The 20,479-nt window shown below is 36.7% G+C and overlaps 2 protein-coding genes across 3 annotated transcripts in view; one reads left to right on the top strand and one right to left on the bottom strand.

The window, feature by feature from the left end:
• Positions 1–20,479, top strand: part of LOC141433497 (dedicator of cytokinesis protein 3-like) — a 78,948-nt gene that overhangs the window by 8,163 nt on the left and 50,306 nt on the right.
• On the bottom strand, positions 125–18,676 carry Inx3 (innexin 3). Of its 2 annotated transcripts, none has more exons than XM_074095560.1 (9): positions 18,381–18,676; positions 13,786–13,961; positions 4,818–5,023; positions 3,846–3,968; positions 3,398–3,493; positions 3,198–3,308; positions 2,885–3,021; positions 2,319–2,466; positions 125–2,152 (listed from the first exon to the last, which is right to left on the bottom strand). In XM_074095560.1, exons 2-9 carry the CDS (start codon positions 13,946–13,948, stop codon positions 1,967–1,969), a joined length of 1,170 nt encoding a protein of 389 aa, XP_073951661.1. In that variant the 5' UTR covers positions 13,949–13,961; positions 18,381–18,676; the 3' UTR covers positions 125–1,966. The 2 variants fall into 2 exon arrangements, with proteins under 2 accessions (XP_073951661.1, XP_073951662.1); XM_074095561.1 differs by having other exon boundaries at positions 13,786–13,957.

Below are 20,479 nucleotides of genomic sequence, written 5' to 3'. Positions count from 1 at the left end.
CCGCCCTGTGGCCTAGATTTATTTTGTTTACTCATTATTGATCCTTGTAATTGAAACTTTCTAGACTGTTGTTTGGTTCTAAACAGGTTATTTACTCGGTGGTGGTAAATTATAAAATAAAACATTTTAAAACTTTTCATTCGTTTATTTCCAAGAAAATATAACCAAAATTACAAACTACGTGAATCGCATACACAAGTTCACAGTAGCAGTCTTTCTTACATTTATGTAATTGTACGTACACGTCGTCTACAGAGATATATTTATATTAGGAAAATTGTAGCTTTAATAAAAACAAAATGTCTTTATATAGTAAATATTACATAATATAGTTAATGTCACAGGCATACTGCTAGAACTGACATAGCAACGTCTTGCTACCTATGCTACAATTAGGTACGTAAAATAACAGTGGAGATGCAGGAAGTTGCTTTAATTAATTGTTTTCATACCTTATCCTTAAGAATATGGCTAAAATGACTGAAAATAAAATTACCTAAAACTAAGTATATCATTTGCATAAACAATCGAGACACTGAAAGGAAAATTGGTCCATAATGTTATGTAGGAAATCTGAAATGCAAATGTAGTGTTCCGATTTCAACCGAAAGGCAACAAGTATTTGTCACAATGGCACAATATTTCGAGTAACTTACTAGAGTACAAAAATATTCTCTACACATTTAGTACCTTATAATTTGCACCGAAATTCTACCACTTAGTAATTAATTTGTACCTACTACTAGTAAAATGCTTAAATTTCATGCAGGTGATATGTGTATTCGTCTTTTTGAGTAATTTACCTCTAGGTAGGTAGTTTTGAGTTTGAGTGTAGTTGCATAATGTTAGCAGTAAAATGTGGAATTACTATAGTAATAAGCAATTATAAAAAAGCTTATAAATACAGATTTATATCTAATTATATATGATATACAGCAACGGCACCGAACGATCATTCAAGAAGGCGTTTGCAAGTCCACTATAAACGCCAGCGTGCTCAGGAGTTGTAAATAAAACTCGAGCAGTTTATGCATATCATTTTCACAGCTTTTTCTAGGCAACCCTGTAAGATACCGTCCCTGCGTTCTTATAAACCTTGGCAGTTTATTGATATTAGTAAAAAAAACAAGCTATAAAAGCAAGCTACAAATGGCTTGTATGTTTAACTGTAAAACTACATTGAGACTCAAAAATATGGAAATAAACGGATCACTCGCGTATTAATGTGATCTTTTGAATTGGGAATGTTTAACAAAGATTGGCCATGCAGTGGTTAGAATCGTATCAGACAAAACCCTACTTAATACTCGTGACGTGAGTGATTCGTCTAGTTCAATGAATAGGCTTGTATTTTCCTATCTAAGTTCATAATAACATATTAAAAAGTTATTTTCATTTAGTCTTCTACAGAATATCGTAATGTTCCCACAGTGTTAGTTCACAAAACAGACAAAAGATCAAAATAACGACTCCTACTCGACAGTCTCACCAATTAAAATATCGTAACAATTAAATCACTCCTTAAAAATCTATCCACTCACACTATAATTTTCACTTTATTAACTATTTTATTCACAGACTTTCAACGTACATTTTTGAAAAAATATTTTTACATTTATTCAAATCATTGAGACCGAAATTTAAAGCTCAAGCTTAGAAAAAGGCAAACTGAGGCTTCATTCTTACCATGCATAGTCGATATTTTCATTAATATTTTATATTATAGTATAAAATAATAGGAATGTCATGAATCGTCTATTTCCGTAAACTGGAATACCTTGATTAAATCCGTTTCGTCAAAAATATAGAAAAAGATAAGTAATACACATTTAATTTGAATGCCTCCTCAATCAAGATATTGTTTACCGTCACTCTTGTTTGTCCTATTCTTTTGTCTTAACAGACATCAAAACCTGCCTACTGCTTAACTAGTCAAAAATTGTGTACTACTTTAGTGTTTTATAGCTTACGTCTCTGTTTCCTTCGAAAACTTGTCTATATTCGGGTAAATGGGCGCCATTTCGACGGTCGACGGGGCTGAAGGTGGGTTGGAGCCGAGGTGCAATCTCCGAGATAGCTCGTCCAACACTTCGCCGAATATACGCATTGACATGTTCTGGCCGAGTAGATGTAGAAGTAGGAAGTCGCCCACCTGTTAGAAATGCAAATAATGAAATCCGGGCCCATAATATAGAAGAGTTCACATAGCTGTTTTTCTAAGAGAAAATCGAAATGAGTTATCTACAATGAGTCATCCAATAATTAATATAAAATCTTATCTTAAATCTTAAGCAGTAGCCGAATCGTTGGAGCCGTACCTGTGTTTTCCTAACGAGATTTTCGACTCCCTTTGGCGTTCCGAAACGGAATCTTCGCTTCAGGATCTGTTCGCGTGTGCTCGGCAAGAGGATGACGGCCGCAGAGTACACGAGTGCTAGGCCGGACACCACTGCCAGAATTATAAACCTGAAATACGAAAAAATATATAGTAAGATCTCGTCTGAACAGCTGGCTGACCGCTTTAACCTTTTGAACGCCACGGTCGGCCACAGACGACAAAAAAAATAATCGGAAAATCGCTTCATAAGCGCCACGTAATGCCGACATGGCACTTATGGCACGGTTTTCAGGTGTCGCGTTTTGCCGACCGTAGCGGTCAAAGGGATATAGGTATACACGTTATCATGTGTTGTTACGCCAGATTTTTTATCAAACTGTGTACGAGTATGTATTTTCGTATTTGGCTTTTTCTGCAACAATATTCCAACATTCAATTATTTAGACGACCATTGGCTTAAAGTCTAAGTAATCCTTAAGTGATTAAATAATAATACGTTATTAATAAAATTAGCTAATAACTAGCAAAACTAATAATAATACTTACCAGAACCAGAGGAATATGAATATTTTCTCATTAAGAATGTTTAAGGCGAGGACGCAAAGCGAGTCGTGGGTCTGGATAGATCCAGAAGCACCATATTTGTGGAATGTACATTTCGTCAATCGCGGGAAGACTTCAATCTGTAAACAAAAACGTGATCTATGAGAGATCTATCTAGCTAATAATAAAGTCCATGAATTACATCACTAATTTGTGTCAGTAGTTCTATGATACGATAGAGGTGGTAACATAAAGAGACAGTGATAGTATAGGAGACAGTGCTGTACTGGTGGAATTAAAATTTTGCTTTGCGTACCATGGGGTCAGTTCGCTGTTCCTGGTTCATGTTAGAGAACTTAACCACGTCGGATCCATAAGTCAAGAAAGCGCCATTCAGGAATCTGTCTAGGAAGAAGATGTTGCCGACCTGAAATATCAAAAACATTAAAAATTAATATTGTCATATTTTCAGCAAGCTTCATAATTCTATGTAAGTATATGCAGATTTATACTTACAACATTTACAAAGTTCAGGGCTTCGCAAAAGAAATATCCGAAGGAGTAAGTGTTGTGCATATTCATGGTGTCAATGAGATATTCGACGAGTCGGTTCTGAAATGAAACACATAGGTATCGTTAGGAAATATAACTAGTCTAAGCAATACAATGATAGTTATCATATCATCCTAGTTGTGCTTTGTTGTGATTTGAATGAGAGACATACAAATTCCGAATGATAACAAATAAGAGATAATTAATGCTATAGATATGATAATAATAGACTGAAGTAAGAAATCTCTGGACAAAGTCGAGTAGTAAAAAGTCGTCAATCTAGTTAAATAAATGTAACTGCCAAGAATACATTCTTTAACCAATAGTTTGACGAACAAGCAAATCTGTCTGTGTGTGTGTGTGTGTGTGTGTGTGTGTATAAATTTTGTTTATTAAAAAATGGTTTATTCACCTGACGTTTGTTCCTGCCGTCGGAGATATTGGCCACAGAGCCGCGGATGCCGTCCGAGATCATGCGGACCTTGCCCTCCTCCCAGTTCTTCCAGATCCAGTGAGGAATATAGAAGAGCACGCCCTACAACAATAAAATTAATCATACTTATAACACATCGTAAACTTGTCATTATAGAAACATAGTAATACGACAGACAGTCTTGTTTACGAATATTAGGTAATAGTCATGCGTGGTTTCTGTTAGATAGTCATAATCTTAGTTGTAAAAGGTTTACATTAAGCCATGCTGTCATGTTTCGGCGTCATATATTCAAATAAGGGAACGGCCTTACGATAAGACCGTCATTGAACTTTTAACAACGTTAATATGTGTGTCAACTCACAATAAAAATACGTTTGCTGTAACATATTTAGGAAAGGCTCTGAATCGTTTCAACTTCCGTATCTCACATTACGAAAAGCAACGAAAATCTACCTGGACTAAAACCAACCACTACTACTTATGGTGTGTGTTGCTGTGTGTGGTTACGGAGTCAATATTAGTAACACACAAGAGATTGCGTTTAGAACGCTTCGTCTTGCCCATTTAACATTAGGTAATTCGATGAATTGTACCTACTGTTAATGTCATTGTCGATCAATTTTATCAACAATGTGACTACGGTGTGCCATATACAGATTTCAGCTGAGTGCAAAGTTCTGCACTATATAAGTTCATGTAAAAACTTATGCAATTTAAAACTAAACCCGCCGCCATGTAATTTGCTGTGCTATAGCGGTTTCATTCATCCTTTAACATTGCGCACCTTTAAAATTAAACTGAGACAATTCGAAATATTCACATTTCCAAAATGAACTTTAAATAAAACACAATCCGGTTGAATTTTAAAATGAGAAAATTTCGAATGATTTCAGTTTAATTTTGAAGGTGCGATTGCTTAAGGAAGAGAAAGGTTAGGTCCAATCTTACCTGGAAAAAAAGCATAAACGGCACCCATTGATAGTAGGAATGTATACGTTTCTCTTCATAACCTTCGTTGCCGAGGTTTGAGATGCTGGGATGTGCGGCATGCATGGCAGGGTTGAAGGGCAGAGTAAACGTGTATGTGATCCAGCAGAAGTTGTTTATCACATGTTGCGGCACCGAACCATCGGTGATGCAGGAGATAGGATCACCTGAAACAAATGCAACGAAATTTTGAATAAATAATGTTCGTGCATAATAATATACGTGGATGATTGACTTGGTTAAAGCCGCGGGTTCACGGTGTATGAAGGCCACATCCAACTAAAGAAACTGGAGGTCTAAGGGAGAGGCTAATGTCCAACAGTAGACGCCTTACGGCTGATTGATGATAATGAATATTCGTAACTATTTAAGTAAGTAAATAAATAGGTTGTCCGCCTCAAACCTTGCGGGTCAATGGTTGACTTAAAATTTGGTGTGGGTATCACAGAATCGTTCAGTCTAGATACCTTCAAAGATTGGAATACAATGCAAGAACTATCAATAGCAAATGAAGTCAACAAAAAAGCTAAAGCTAGTATTATATTTTATTTTCCATAACGATTTTGCATTAAAAATACAGACAGATATATTGGCAGCTAGTCTTGATTCAAAAATATGATAATCTTGTATATCCGTCTTTCCAGTTTCCAATTAATGGCAGATACGACTTGAACGACAAAACTAATGCCATGTTCGTGCTTCTTGATCTTTTGTATTGCGAAGATTAAGCCGTTTAGGACTGTAATTACATTAATATGGGTCGCCTGAGGAGCCAGTACTCGTAATACCAGTTCACAAAGGTCAGCTTAGGCTCAACGAATACTCACGGCCGGGCCACAGGCGTTCGCTAGATAAATGGGACAGTTCAACCCAAATGGAAGTGCTTAACTACTAACTTATTTACATTCCACGAGAGTGGCGCTGAAGCGGTAAATTTACAGATGGAAGTTATGTCTACCATTTATGGATAAGCGCAAATGAATAGTGTAGCAGTGTACTACTAAATCTCGACCTTAGTCTAAAATACCGTCTTGTTTGGACAGGAAAACTTTGCCTTAAATTTAGACAGTGAAAAATTGTGAATTATTATCGTGGCATTGATTAATGTTTGTAGGTCTTTATAACTATTTGCAATTGCTATTTTATCCTTGACATTGCACTGTGTTTAACGGATGGCACTAATATCGGCAGGAATGGCACTGCAGCTGCCCCTGCATCAATTGGCGCGGCCGTGACTCTATCACCTTGTCCGACGGTGGGGTTACCATTGTATTATAGATTATAGCGCGAATGTGGTTGTATAAAAACTAGGTTCACACGTGCTTGATGAGATATTAATCAATTTATGTTGCCATGCTTCAGAGCATGTATAGGTGCTTCCGAGCTTGGCTATTGCTTTGAGAATGTTTACTCATTATAGCTACATGTGTCCCTCTCATAGCAAAAAAAAAGTAATTTAATAATTTGACTTCCATCAAAATATTTATTAGAAAAAGGTAACGTACAGTAGTAGTGAATAATGTTTTGTCATCGTATTTTGTCAGAAAAGTTCGTATTTGTACTATTTGTCTTGCTTTTTCAATTAGCTTATTGAAGTTTACTGAAGCAAATTGCGAAAGCAACATAAATACTAAATACAAACTTATCTGACGAAATACAATGGAAAAACATTGTTCAATAGATCAGTATGTAAAAAAAACAACACATGTTTTTCATACTGACGTTACCCTGTAAAATCACTGCTTAATTAATTTATACGTAGTTAGCTTTAAGTATTACATTTTTTTCCTCGAATAAAAATATTTAGTTGTGTTGGTTTTCCGGGAATGATGCTGCGTTGCATTATTGTTCAAAGTAAATTCAAGTAAATTACAAATGGGCGCAATGTGTGCCCTCCTTCGCCTTCTGGCGATTAGCGATAAAGCCTGGGCCGTTTGTTGATTACCTTAGAATGTTTACTAATCAGTGACATCGAAGTATTTGACACTCCTTGGGTTTTGGGTTACGTTCTACACGTGATGCTTTATTACAGTAACTTATTTCCCGGTATTAAACTCTGCGGGGGTATCCAACACATGCTTGGGAACAATGAACATGGAGAAAACGGTTTTGAAAGTTTATGAAGCTTTAAGTTAAATGAGCTTCGACGTTGTGAATCCATTTATTGTTCGTTGTTAATACATCAACGTGAATCACAGCATTGCGTTTACCGTTCGACTTAAATGACATACAAATAAAACAAGGGTAATAATAAAGTAAACATCATTTCCACTGTCTTACTCCTAAGTAACGTTATTACATGACTCACTTATAATAGCCTAGGTGTGAATTTGACTGACTTGACTCGCGTTGATTGAGCAATAACGAGCATTTAGGGCATTAGTTAGAGCATTTATCATCAGCGGCTCGCTATTTATTATCCGGCCGTTGCTGACTGCGGTGTTACGCCGAATGAAGCGATGACTTTAAATCATTATGAGATAATGGCAGTGGTTTTAGACGGATCTTTGATTGCGAGATTACATTTATTTTGTATTGGTAATAATTGAGATTAAACTAAATTTTTTTGGAGAATTTTTAATTTACTTTACAAGCGAATATTTAAGGCAAGGTATTCGTTTACGGAGTTATTATTATTTTTATGGGTAGTTATAATAGCATTTGATACGATAATGGAATGTTAGTTGGCTCATCAGTCATCACGTGTGCATCTCATGTGTCTACTCGCTGTCTTAATTTGAAGACACTGATCTGTAAATTTTATTTTGACAAAAGAAACCAGATCATTTTGTTGAGTTAAACTGCTAACATTAAGAACTTTGACCTCTTAAATTAACTATACTGATATCAATGATAAATGTTTATGTAACGAAGTCAAACATACATTACATATAAAATAGGTATAATTATTACTGCTAACTTTGTAGAGATCTGGACAGTTGGGAGACGCAGCGTAGATTGGTCCCATGTAAAATGGATCTTTGACTTGGCATGTGTCGCCGAATGAACCTTTGGATGAAGAAGGCATAAACGTTCGTTAAGAAAACGTTTAGAAGAGGTTAAAGATAGGTATAAAGACTTCGTAAAATCGTAGACATTGAATTTGTGATACAATCATGACACAAATGTATAGGTATACCTACCTGATTTGTAATGAAGACATTTTCGTGCTGTATTGTCATTTATTATTGGCACCTGCAAAGCGTTAACCCATAAAGTGCACACCTAGTGGAATCAATTCAGGTTATTCTTGTTATGGTAATTGCAGTCTGTTGTTTGTATAGGTAACTATATAAGAAGTGAGATAAGGGCTATTCGCCGTAGGTGACCGTTTGCAGGTGTAGCTGCAGGCACGCTGTTACTGGGTCAGGGCAACTTTGCTGCGTATGAGATTTATTGACGGCTTTATAGGCGACTAGTGAATACTTGTGCGATTAGCTGAGGCAAGACGTATTACGCCATACATTGAATACAAAGTTTGACCAAAGACGAACGTTAAGATAGCTGTGGTTTAGAGTACCTGCCTAAAATGTTTTCGTTTGCAACTTTGTCATGTTGTTTTGTTCACAGTGTAAAAGATTCCACAGACTAACAGTTCGTTTTACAGACCGGAAAGACAAAAAATATACCTACTTAGCGGCACAAAATTTGGCCCACTGCCCATACAAAATAACCTTTTTCTGCATACATTTGAGGGCCAGATTTTTTGCCGCTCAGTATATAAGTTTAAGTGAAATGTATGTTTTAGATAGGTACTATCGTAGTCTTTCAAATTATCACACCTGCCAGTATTGCAGTTCAAATTTTATTATGGGGATACAAAACCTTGCGCTCTTAGCCTCAAGTGTAATACTTGTTTGGTTCATTTACACACCTAGTGGTACGAGTATGTCCAGATTCAGGCTAAGAGTTCACATTTTACCTTATTGTCACGGTTGCAATTGAGAGGAATGAAAACCCATGACTGTCAAAGTTTACCCTATAAAAAGAGGGAGGTAAAGTGGCAGATAAATATTCAAATGGGAACTTAATAGTCGCCTTAGAAGTATTGTTCACGAATAAATTAATTATGAAATATTTACCTTGCGCTTGAATAATTCAGGCCACAAGTTGAACAATGGATCAGCCGGTTGTTATTGTTTAACGTTGCAACATCTGCTTTGTCAGATTTTGATGAAAATCAGAATAATTATTGTATGTTGTTTTGAACAAAAGTCGCAGGCTTCTAGTTTGGCATATTTCTGTGTATTATGTTGACATCATACAAGTCAATAATATGATATTTGCCGAGTTTTTTTTGTTTATTTACCTACTTAAGATCAAGTCAAGCCTCATTCGTCGGGTCCATTCCATCCAAAGTAGTTTATATTAATATGTTAACGTAATGAAAACTTGTAAGTACTCCTAACTTGTACTTGTTGTTGTTGTAACTCGTACTTGTACTTGTGTTGTATTTAACTCAGTGTTTCTCAAACTTTTTCAGGACGCGACTCTGATTTGGTTTGAAATATTTAGCGACCCCCTGCCTACCTCCACTTACAGTTATTTGTATTATCCTACGTTGATAATACAAACATTGGATAATCATACACAATAACGGTGACAGTATTTTAAAGATACCGCGAACTCCTTACACTCTCCTTACACACTGGTTTAACTGATTGCTCCTCTCATCCACTCAAAGGTTGACTAGTAGAGATCCTTTAAAGAGATTTGTCAATTGTATTTTGTTTCTTTTCTTTTGTACAATAAAGAGTTCACAGACATATACGTGCACCTATTCAAATTAATAATTTTATATCGTGTCATAAAAAATATACTCTCCTATTTAATTAAGTTTTAGCTCGCGGTTACTTTATAACCGTGTCAAATTAAACAATGAATTTAGGTATAGTCGAGCCATTTTGATTTCTGATCCACACCGAAAATAGAACGCGTATCACGGTAACTGACATAATGATTTCCTTGTCAGGAAATTCTATATCACTAGGGCACTTTATGTAAAAAGGTAAACGTGGACTTATAGTCGGTTTGATGGTACGCCTCTACATGTCTTTAGTTCTCACAAAGCCTACATAGCAACGGCTGACGCATCTAATATCGTGATGATTAACACCTGGGGAGCAAATGTGCTTGTTTATAACACAGAATACACCCTGTGTTATGGCCGGTGATCACGAACTACAACATTGCTGTCGTATAAGGGCTTAGTATCGCTAATTATGCTGTTAGCAACTAGGCAGTGCAACCTGTGCAATTTGACGACCTCAAACAGAAAACTCGGGCGGTTTCTGGGCGAGTTTATTTACTACTATTTATTTACTAAATATTTAGTTTATGTATGTTCTTGTTGGTAACGTAGATTTGTAATTCTGTTTTAAAAAAGATGTAGCTTAAGAATACGGTTTAGATTATGGAAGTGGTATAGTTTGCGCTTTTTCATTCAAAGGCTTCCTGGGTATATATTTATTTAACTTAATTTCACTGGGTCATATTTAATCGGAACTAATTTCTCTGAAAAAGGCTGCTAGTCTTATAATAAGCGATGATAATACCAAACGAATCGTTAATTTAATTAGCCGACTTGAAGATAATTTGCATAAGGACTGTGTGATCATTTTAAATTGCTAGCTTAATTCATGGTATTTTTCAATTATAGTAATCGTCACTACTTTGAAAAATCTCGTATCTCAAATCAATACGTCAACATAATTGACCTTTGAAATAATGTTCGTAAAGTTCAACTAGAAAAGTATCAATTTTGAGATTCGAGCTTTTGTCAAAGTAGTGACGTAACTGACTCGTGATAATTAAGTACCTAATGTTGAAGTTTATGTGCAATGTAACTATATAACTTGAAAGAAAATCATTAATATAATTATTTAATGATAATTATGTAATTATATTAATGATTACATGATTATTATAATGATTGAATATAATTACTTAATGATAATTATGTAATTATATTAATGATTATATGTTTATTAATGATGGAATATAATTACTTATTGATAATTAAGTAATTATATTAACGATTTTCTTTCAAGTTTTATAGTTAGGTACATTGCACATAAAATTCAACGTTCACGCATATTGTTTTTGATTACTCTTATTCTTAGTATAGCATGGACAACCTAAAACTCTAAAATATGCGTTTTTACAGAGATAAAACCAATCTATATCGATTGTTCGTCCCCGAAAACCTTCACAGCTTTCATTGAATCGTCAATATTTCTGTATCACTTAATTCGCCAAAATCACATATTCTCACAGATAAAAAGTTGTTTAAATAGTTATCAACTCTTTTACTTCTTTCAACATTCAAGAACTCTGTGCAAAAGCAAAACAAATTCCCGCTATTCTGAAACTTTTTTTTTACACTAATTACACCCTTAAAATGGACCCGGGAACTTTAGGCCAAATTGAATAATGTTCAAATATTAATATTTAAAAAGTAATTTATTGTCCGTTATCTAAGTATTCATTATTTCATAATTGTTTATGTAAACATGTTTTAATTAATCTATAAAGTCAATTTAAAAATAATTAAGTAAATCAAATAGAATGGCTGTTGGCCATTAGATAGATATTATACCGGTGAACTTTTTTTTTTAATTTTAATTTCCGCCATTTGCAGTGCGAAAAACATTGAGAAACGTTTCATAATGAAATGTCAACATTTCGATCACACAATCCACCTCATTGGACTACCGCTAGCGATATCGTTGGTTTACTAATGTTTCGGCGAAAATTATTTAGCAAATTATTAGCTCCCAAACTATTTATCCTATATTTTTATTTAGGTGAAATGTTATTTCCCAACTCAACATTTCGCACTGATATATCATTTCCCAACTAATCATTTGATAAATTATTATTATGCAAATTATTATCTGGGATTTTTTTAAGATGTCATTTATGTTTTGGTCAAATGTATTGATTGGCATACCTTAAATTAGCAACATATTGAATGGCGTCCAACCTACTTTCCTATATAGTGGCAGTTATCCTAACTGCTAAAAAAAACCTAACAACGAAGGCAAGGCGGGAGCTACGCTCCTCTTCGCTCCCGCCTTAGCCTTCTGAACCTAAACTATCCAAGTCACTTCTGCTCCGAACCGTCTTGCTCGCTCGCACAAATTTTAAAGTAAAACTTTGCAATATAAACATTTTTCCTAAGCCAATGATTTGCTAAATAATTATTTGCCACATAAAAGTGTGATGAAGTAAAATTTTGCAATATAAAAATGTTGCGGAATAAGACAAATACAAAGTAAAGTTATGCCAACGATTGCTTTGCCAAATGAAACTTCGGCGAAAGATTGGTTGCTAAGTGAAATTTGGCGAAACATATTTCGCCGAAAAGGCAATACACCGATATCGTTAGTAGCAAATTGTAATACTACGCGAGTAGAAAAAAAATATAGAGCTACAAGTATTGGTAGTTTTTTTTTGTAGGTACGAACGAGTATTTCGTTACCTATTAGGTATAGTTAAGAGATCTTGCGCGTGAAAGCCAACAAACATGTGTCTTTTATTGGTCCGTAGCGACATTCCTAGCCAATATGGTCTACATCGAAGTAATCCAAACCAAGCAATACCATAACTTATACAATGATACGTAAGTATATTTCATAAGTGGCGATTACAAGTTCTGTTTACATCGGCAGCAAGTTAAATGAGGGGCACGCGATAACGCGAACATAAACATGGCTCCGGGTCGGGTTGCTTTTGTTACCACTTGACGTTGAATCGCTACCAACTCGTGAGATGAACCACTAATTATTAGAAGCTACAGATAATTTAGTAGGTAGGTACTTGATTGCTGATTTGGACTTAAGTGGCCCTACGAGCCAGAAATATAATTTAGGAAAAAAAAGACCTTAGGAATTTGGTGCATAATTGTATTTTTCGTTAAATTGTTATTTTTAGCATGACACTTACAGATTTGCTTAGCTTTTAGTGATGCGTCATTAGGTAGACTAAATGAGTAAAGTTTGATTATATTATTGGCTTTTATAATTTATAGTTCTTCCTTTACGCATATTTCAGAGTTGCGAATCATAGTTAGCAAATGAGAGATGCCAAAGTTGAAATAACAATTTACTACAATTATGCGTAATGCAATCGACATTTACAAGCAATGATATTGATAGTATCATTAATATGAATGAGTAGAATACTTGTACAATTGCAGGATGACGATGATTTTCATACGTGTGGAATGATTGTTTAAAATGTTTTCTTCGGAAAATTGCTTAATAAGGCTGTCTTTGCCTAGTGATTAAGTAGTAATTTCTAAACAATGGCACTTTGCTTACTTACTATACGACGCGGTGCATAACAAATTTTTAACTAGATGCAAGAAGTTCACTGACCCGATTTGCCTCAGTGACTCGAAATGCAGGTATCGTACGTATTCAAACGGCTGTGTTTTGTTTGTACAAACGATTTGTTGATGACGTATCAATTTGGGTAAGCGTTACTGTTACGTACGTTTCCGCGGCACTACTGAACGATGACCTGAAAGTGACTCACACGTTACAGCGTCGAGGACTAACTGTTATCTTATAATGTACGGGATTCTTTGTTGTGTCTAGTTCATCAGGTCAGTAGTTTGCGCTTATGAATGCCACTAGTGTTTGGGAATATTGATTACTTTCTCCCTATCTGGCTCACGTCGCGAAAGTAATCTCACTCAAGTGTGTGACGTTTTAACTTTCACATCGCATACTGTTAATGTTTTAATTGAAGAAAAATTTGGAAATAAAAAACATGACATGCTTTTCTACTACACAGAAAAATGAATCAGTAACGACGACGCGCAATCTCAAACTTTTCTCGGAAGACTAGGTCGTCAACATTTTTTTTATCGAAATAACCATACAAATATTGGTTATTTCGAAATTCGACAAATTCAACTCACCAATTAGATTGTTGGCTGTGACCAGGATGCAGAATAAAAACAGGAGAGCCGAGGTGATGCGGTAGTGCATCCTGAACACCATGTTGTCGATAATAGCCTTGTCGATGAGGTAGCGGACTTTAACGAAGCCCGCCACCGCGGATACCATCCCCAGTAACGCCATTTTGTATTGCTATCTGAAACAAATTAATGAGGTTGTATAACAAAACAAAGAAACAATTAAGAATAAACGATGAGCCACTGAGATTGTGCTAATAACCTATTGCTTCACTATTTCATGCTGATCGTTGACTTCAAAAATACCTAGTAACAATGTGATATAATACCGTACCGTGCAAAGAATATCTAATCAAAATTCAATTAAAATTATAAAATAATAATCCATTTTCAACAGTACCTTGTATAAACACAAACAAACAATAGTAAAAGGGGACTATTAATAAATCCACGCTGCCTGTAGCAGCGTCGTCGTGACAAGTGCCATGTGCTTCCCATACTAAATTAGAAGTCAAAACGGTAAACTTAACTATGTTCGATTTTATTCAGACCAATGTGTTGAACAGCTGTATCTGTGTTGTAGGGACATGGAATAACATGTCATGTTTAAGTAGTAAAATATGTGAGGATGCTACAAGTTTTACCATAAAGTTTAGCTGTTTGTGGGCTGAAGTGTAAATTTAAGTTGCATAGTATATTGCATTACTCAGCATAAGTCAAACGTATTTATGTGTGAAGCCCACATAGGTGCAACTTGAACGACCGTGTCTTTCCAATCAATGACCTCTCAGCATTATTTAACGATGCGGCTACCTCTCGCCCACGCTTCGCATTAGGCGCTCGGGGTCTATAGCATTTTATAAACTAATATTTTCGGTCCGTCCCGAACACTTTAAGCATCATCATTTCGATCATTACTTATTTAGCATCCGAATGGGCCGTTACCTTCTCATATTACTACCGAGATGAGCGTGTACGAATGAATGTTGTCTAGGAGACAATTTGTATCAAATGGATCCAACCTTGGCAACCCAGTCTGTTCCTACGCTATCGCGTGTCCAGCACTTTATGTACTATTTAGGTCGCTTACAAGGGGGCATAGGCTAATAGACAATTGAAATTGAATATCATTATTTGTTCCCGAATAACATTCTCAACGTCTTACGTAAGGTTTATTTCAATTAAATGTTCTCTGCAATGTAGGTACCGGTAGCTGTGTAAGTGGTAGGAAATAATTATCTTTTATTAGGTTATCAATCTGTGTGGCCTTGTTGGTTAAGTAATTACTAAGTGTTCGCGTTGTTTTATCTGTAGGTACCTGTACTTTCCTCTTAATGTTTTAGGAACCCTACTATTAAAACATATATTTCTAGAAGGTTTTGATCACATTTTTTGTCAAGAATTTTGCCAACGTCGTGGTCGTAATCGTGTTAGAATCGTCCGCGGTAAAGGCGAATGTTGCGCCGGCGCAGGGCATGCGGCGGGTCGTCGACCGGCCGCTGCTCATGCGCCTCCTGCGTTTCCAACCGCCCCCGCCCCCCTACCCCTCTCTGCCTCCCCTGACCCTGTGCTGATGCATCGCATGGCAACGCGAATTTTACGCGGAAACCAGTTTGCATGGCGACAAATGTTGCCCAAATCGCAGGGCGCGATCTTGTCAATCGATTAATTTAGAAACATTCTCCACAGTTGGCAGCCCCAGTCTTTTTTACGCTAAAATGCCGAAATAATTAGTTCCTCGAAGTAACGGAATCCTAATTTAAAATCAATTGAAACTTTCCTTAAGACGTTGACTTTCTGGATGTATCGACACCGACACGTCTCAGATGAACATTGTTTGCTAACGCGGTGACCGATAATAGGGCCGCAGGAGGGCGAGGCGCGGGCGCGGGGTGCGGGAGCATTCCACCGTTTATGACAGGCGCAAGCGCACAGTCGCTGCCGGTGGGATCCGTCCCTGAACCTGCTTTTGTGTCGCTCGTAACATCCTTATTCCACTAGCTCGTTACCAAGCCCATTTCTCATTGGCACGTCTTGTTCCTGTGTTCCCTAGCTTGCATTTTAAGAATTTGCTAAGGATGGTTTGCGTTACTTAGTAGAGTTTGTGGCGAGGTTTGTGGAGTTATCGAATTCCTTCAAATCATACTGATAGCTTGTATTGTCTTATAGTATATCAGACTTATACCGTCTGCCTATATGACAAATTAAACGTGCTGACTTAACAAAATGATAACCAGTTAAAGTAATCAGCTGCTGTACTTATTTAAGAGCGCCGGCACGCGTCGACCGGCCGCTGAATGGGCACTAATTGCGGCAGATGAGAGCCGCGTCCGACTGCGCATCACACGTCTACACAACTCACATAATACCGACAACCCGTACGTGGGAAAAGAATCTTGGAGTCACTCGCCGACAAAACACAATATCGATAACCCTCGGACAATAACGGGCTATTTAAGCTGCAGGCTTTAATAAGAGAGCGGTAAAAGCGTGACTATTTAATGACAGGAACGACGAGGTCGGTCGAGATCATTGAGCAACCTGGAGATTTGCACGTTCCAAATGAAAGGAGACCTGACGATTCTTATGAAATTTACGTGTAACTGCGATCACGCCTGCGGCATTGTGACGCTGCGGCTTCGCTGGAGTCGCAAGCGGTGACGTCGACTGTAATTAACTCTGTTGGTCGCGTAGACATCGGGTGACTTTCCGGTTACACCCGCATTGTTTACCTCGTAGAACAATCACGTGCTTCCAATATCTCACGGTGCTTCGCATGGGAACTGTTGGAACTGGTCAATGGGCGCTTTTCATACTCGTCCCCGAGATAAGCTATCCTGATATCGATTGTGAATGAGTAAGTTACATCCGTTACGTCGCACGTTACGAATGGAATACGCCTGTTTTTCGTCATGGGCTTACGTATATGGCTATACGGAAACGATGGATAAAGTACTCTGCGGTTGCGTTAGCTCGATGAAGCTTGGGTGTCGTATGGAGCGGTTGGGTAGTCTAGTCAGTCAATCATGAAACACATTTATAAGGTTGCTCTGATACCACAATATGATGAATATTAAATCAATTCAACTACATACGTATTAATATTTAAAATGTACTCATTGAGAGTCAACATTTTATGATCATCGTCATATCAAACAACTTTGTTATTAGAAGGGTAGTTCAAAGATGTTGCTTAAGGTCGAAAATTTTCATGTAAACTGTGGAACATGCGGGTTAATGGATATCTCGTGTGTTGCTTTCGAAATGAGCCGGTCTTATCGGTTTACATTTAAACAATTATCGATGAGACCCGCACGAAATGAAGAACAAATACCGCGTCACGTATTCTGCTTGAATACTAAACGTACTGCGAATTTGTGGGTAAAAAGGTTGTAAAATTTTAACGAGGGATCATCACTAGGCGCCCCGACGTAATTGGTTATGCAGGTAGCGTGGTGCACGCTCCGTGACATGAGTCCAATGACTGTGACCTGTTAAAGAAGCTTTTGTCCAGAACGCTGAGAATCTCGCACACCGCGCTGGGAAACAAATTCCTACTCCACTCTCGCATGTCGTGATTTGAAATTTAAATACTTCGCTATTTAGAATGCAGGTTTTCAGAATAATATTAAGCATCAGGTCTCTGTCTTGGTAGCTTAATATTATAGCTATGTATTTTTAAAATAGAATTATGATATTTCGAGTATGATACAGTTATGTGTGTTTATTGTTTCTACCTTGACACAAAAACTGTCTTGTAAAGAATTAATCTCGAAAACAAGAGAATACTTACTCATTTTATTGTGCCAATTGAAGTTGATCAAATAGAACCTAGTTCTATAGATAAGACTTAATGACAAGTGCGTCGTTTTGATTTTATGTATGACGTTGTTTCCTAGCCGGCGACAGTTTTGTCCCTATAGAACCCATCAATTCCAAATTGCCTATATCCGGGTTCTCCATGTAGCAGGTAGTGACCATTAACCAGTTTATGCGTTATTTAGTCTGTCCTTGGCCGAAACATCTTCAATGAAGAGCCGTGGAGCGTGACAATTCACGTGCTACCACAAATTCAAGCGTACCTGTTACAAAACATGTGGTCGACATTGATGATCGGCGAACCCTATCGTAAAAAATACTTTTGTCTTTTATTCTAACTTTGTATTTAACAGCAAGCTTTCCTCCGCCGTGTTGTCTAAATACGAGTACATTTATTACTTTACCTCGAAATGCTTTGTCCATTCTATACAAACAAATATTCCCAGTAAAGGGAACTGCGTCCCTTCCCCTTCGCACGGCGCTCAGGTAAATGGGGACAGCGCCGCTACCTGTGAGAAATTCATCCTGACACGTCAGACTGTGTTCATTTCATACTACCATCACTATCACCTAATAAACACCACGTATCGGTTGCTTATAACTTGTATAACATTCCCCAAACAAGAAAGCGAGCGAAAAAAAAGACCAGGGATGACTATGCACAAGGCTTTTGTTCCCGCATATGTCCATTATGCTGTCAAACTGCATTCCTCGCATCGAAGACAGGAGCACCGCGTCTCGATTCGTTCCTAAAACCAAGCTTTTGTGACACAACTTACCTGTTTTAAACCTAACAGTTATTTTTCTAGCGCCACCTCCGGTTTCTCAAAACTTTACGATTTCACGCTTAGTCTCTAACCACAACACTTCAATACTATCTCACATGTGATTTCAATAGCACGTTAACATTTCAATTTAACACTGTTTCATTAGATTCGTTGTATTTCATAGTGAAATGTTTTAAAATTGTGTTGAGTAAAACGGGTGGCTGTGCGCGACTGGCAGCGCACACCATCTGCTTACGGGTCGGGACACTGACTGGTGGGTTCAGTGCAATCGGTCGGCCTCCTGCCTTTTCACTACCGAACTTGCGGAGCTGCGTATGCGCAGCTATACCTGTCCCTTTCGCGCACGCCGCGCATAGCCGAGTCTCTTGCTGTTGTCTCCCTCTAAACCTCAGCCGAGTGAACAGTAGTCGGTAGCTCTTAGTGAACCAGTTCTGTCGAGCGTCGGGCCGCGTTGCTGCGCACCGTACCCATGCGTTTTCTCCACGAGCAATATGTCGGAAGTTTCATTATGCCATTTTTTAGATGAGACTATGATTACCGGTTTTAACGACTTGTAATTGCCAGAGGCTATTGATCGTCTTTACGAACCGTTTGACTCCTTATCTTACGTGATGCATGATCGCCATGTCGATTAGAAGAATTATGAACATATAAATTAAAAAAAAAAAAAATACAAATAAAAATGACAACTTAATTTGATACCGAATACGGAGGGCTGAAATGCCTCCCTTAATTTTATTACAGAAATTTTAAATTATTTTATTAAAACAATTCAGTCCCGTCTGATAAGTACAATACCTATCTGTCAGTAAAATTATATAAAAGCTTTAAAAAGTTTCTAAGATTATAAAATAACGTATTTCTTAGTTTGATAATATGCACTACTATGGTACCTACAAATGATTAAGGTTTTTTGTTTTGTTAAGGTTGTTGTTTTCATGAAACTAAAAAAAAAAGTGTTAGGAGTTTCCCCATTCTTGCTTGCTTACTCAAATGCAGATTCATGATTCTATACTAAGTATAATACTTACTTAAGTAACAAATTATTCAAACGGTTTTTACCACATTATCCTCTACCGAGATTTATGAAATGAGAATGCTATTCGCAATAATCTTATACTATCACTGAGAGCCCGATGTATTGCTTGCAACTGGCTCACCTTGTCCCTTTGTATAATAAACAAGTGTTACGAATTCCATTATATTTCACTTGTTCCTTTTACACACGCTAAAAAACTCCCGAGGCTTATGAGCGAAATGAAGATCAATGTTTTGAATAACCAAATACCTGTGTCAATTCGCTTTTGGAAAAAAACTGGACAGACCAGAATTGGCTAATGGGCTATCGGGTTTTAAATACCTAAGTTATTCCGTCTAAGGCATCCAGATTTACTATATTAGTTTGAACAGTTTAAATTTATATTACATAGGTACGAACCTATCCAAAAAGATTTAAATTAAACCTCCTTGAACGAACGCTTAGCGTGTTTTAATTTCGTTTCATCCCACTCCTTATAGGTTTTTTTTATAGGCAAATATATATCCGGTGAATCATTTCCACGGGAGACGGATAGCCCTTTTTCCTTACAACTTGTCAGCGGTACGCTTGAGTCATGTATAGTCGATTACAAAAATATACGTTTTTTTTTCTCTTTATTACAATGCAATGCAAAAAGTCCAGTTGGTTTTCAGTTGTGAAGATTTAATTAATTACTTTACTAAATTAGTTACTAAATTGCGATTGAAAGGTTGAAACACATGCAACTCGGGTTATTTTATCATTGAATATCATTTCGTTTAGGACTTTAGGAATATTATGATTGGTTTTACTTAGAATTGTTAAGATAATTTTCAGGGTTCACTATAATATGTTGCATAAAATCGATTCGCATAATTCGTTTCTCATAACAACCTTGAGCATATATTTTCGCTTATATTTTTTCTCATAATATCATTTCTCATAATTTTGTAAAGCAGAATATTAACATCACATAATATCGATGAGAATAATATTTATTATGTTCGAATTGTTGCTACGCAGAAAGACATATCTCATAATATTACTTTGCATTAGGATAATAAAAATCAGA

The sequence above is a fragment of the Choristoneura fumiferana genome, chromosome 12 (assembly GCF_025370935.1).
Source record: "Choristoneura fumiferana chromosome 12, NRCan_CFum_1, whole genome shotgun sequence".
In the NCBI taxonomy this organism is placed as follows: domain Eukaryota; kingdom Metazoa; phylum Arthropoda; class Insecta; order Lepidoptera; family Tortricidae; genus Choristoneura; species Choristoneura fumiferana.
The sequence above is the reverse complement of the archived record's forward strand: the minus strand, read 5'-3'. Positions and strand labels throughout refer to the sequence as shown.

What these genes read in the sequence shown, in the direction of transcription:
- Inx3 (XM_074095560.1), bottom strand. Translation starts at nt 13,948, where the DNA reads ATGGCGTTACTGGGGATGGTATCCGCGGTGGCGGGCTTCGTTAAAGTC. An exon ending in ACGGCAGGAACAAACGTCAG is followed by an intron (nt 3,494 to 3,845) that starts GTGAATAAACCA and finishes GTTTCATTTCAG; the next exon opens with AACCGACTCGTCGAATATCT. An exon ending in AACAGCGAACTGACCCCATG is followed by an intron (nt 3,022 to 3,197) that starts GTACGCAAAGCA and finishes TTTTGTTTACAG; the next exon opens with ATTGAAGTCTTCCCGCGATT.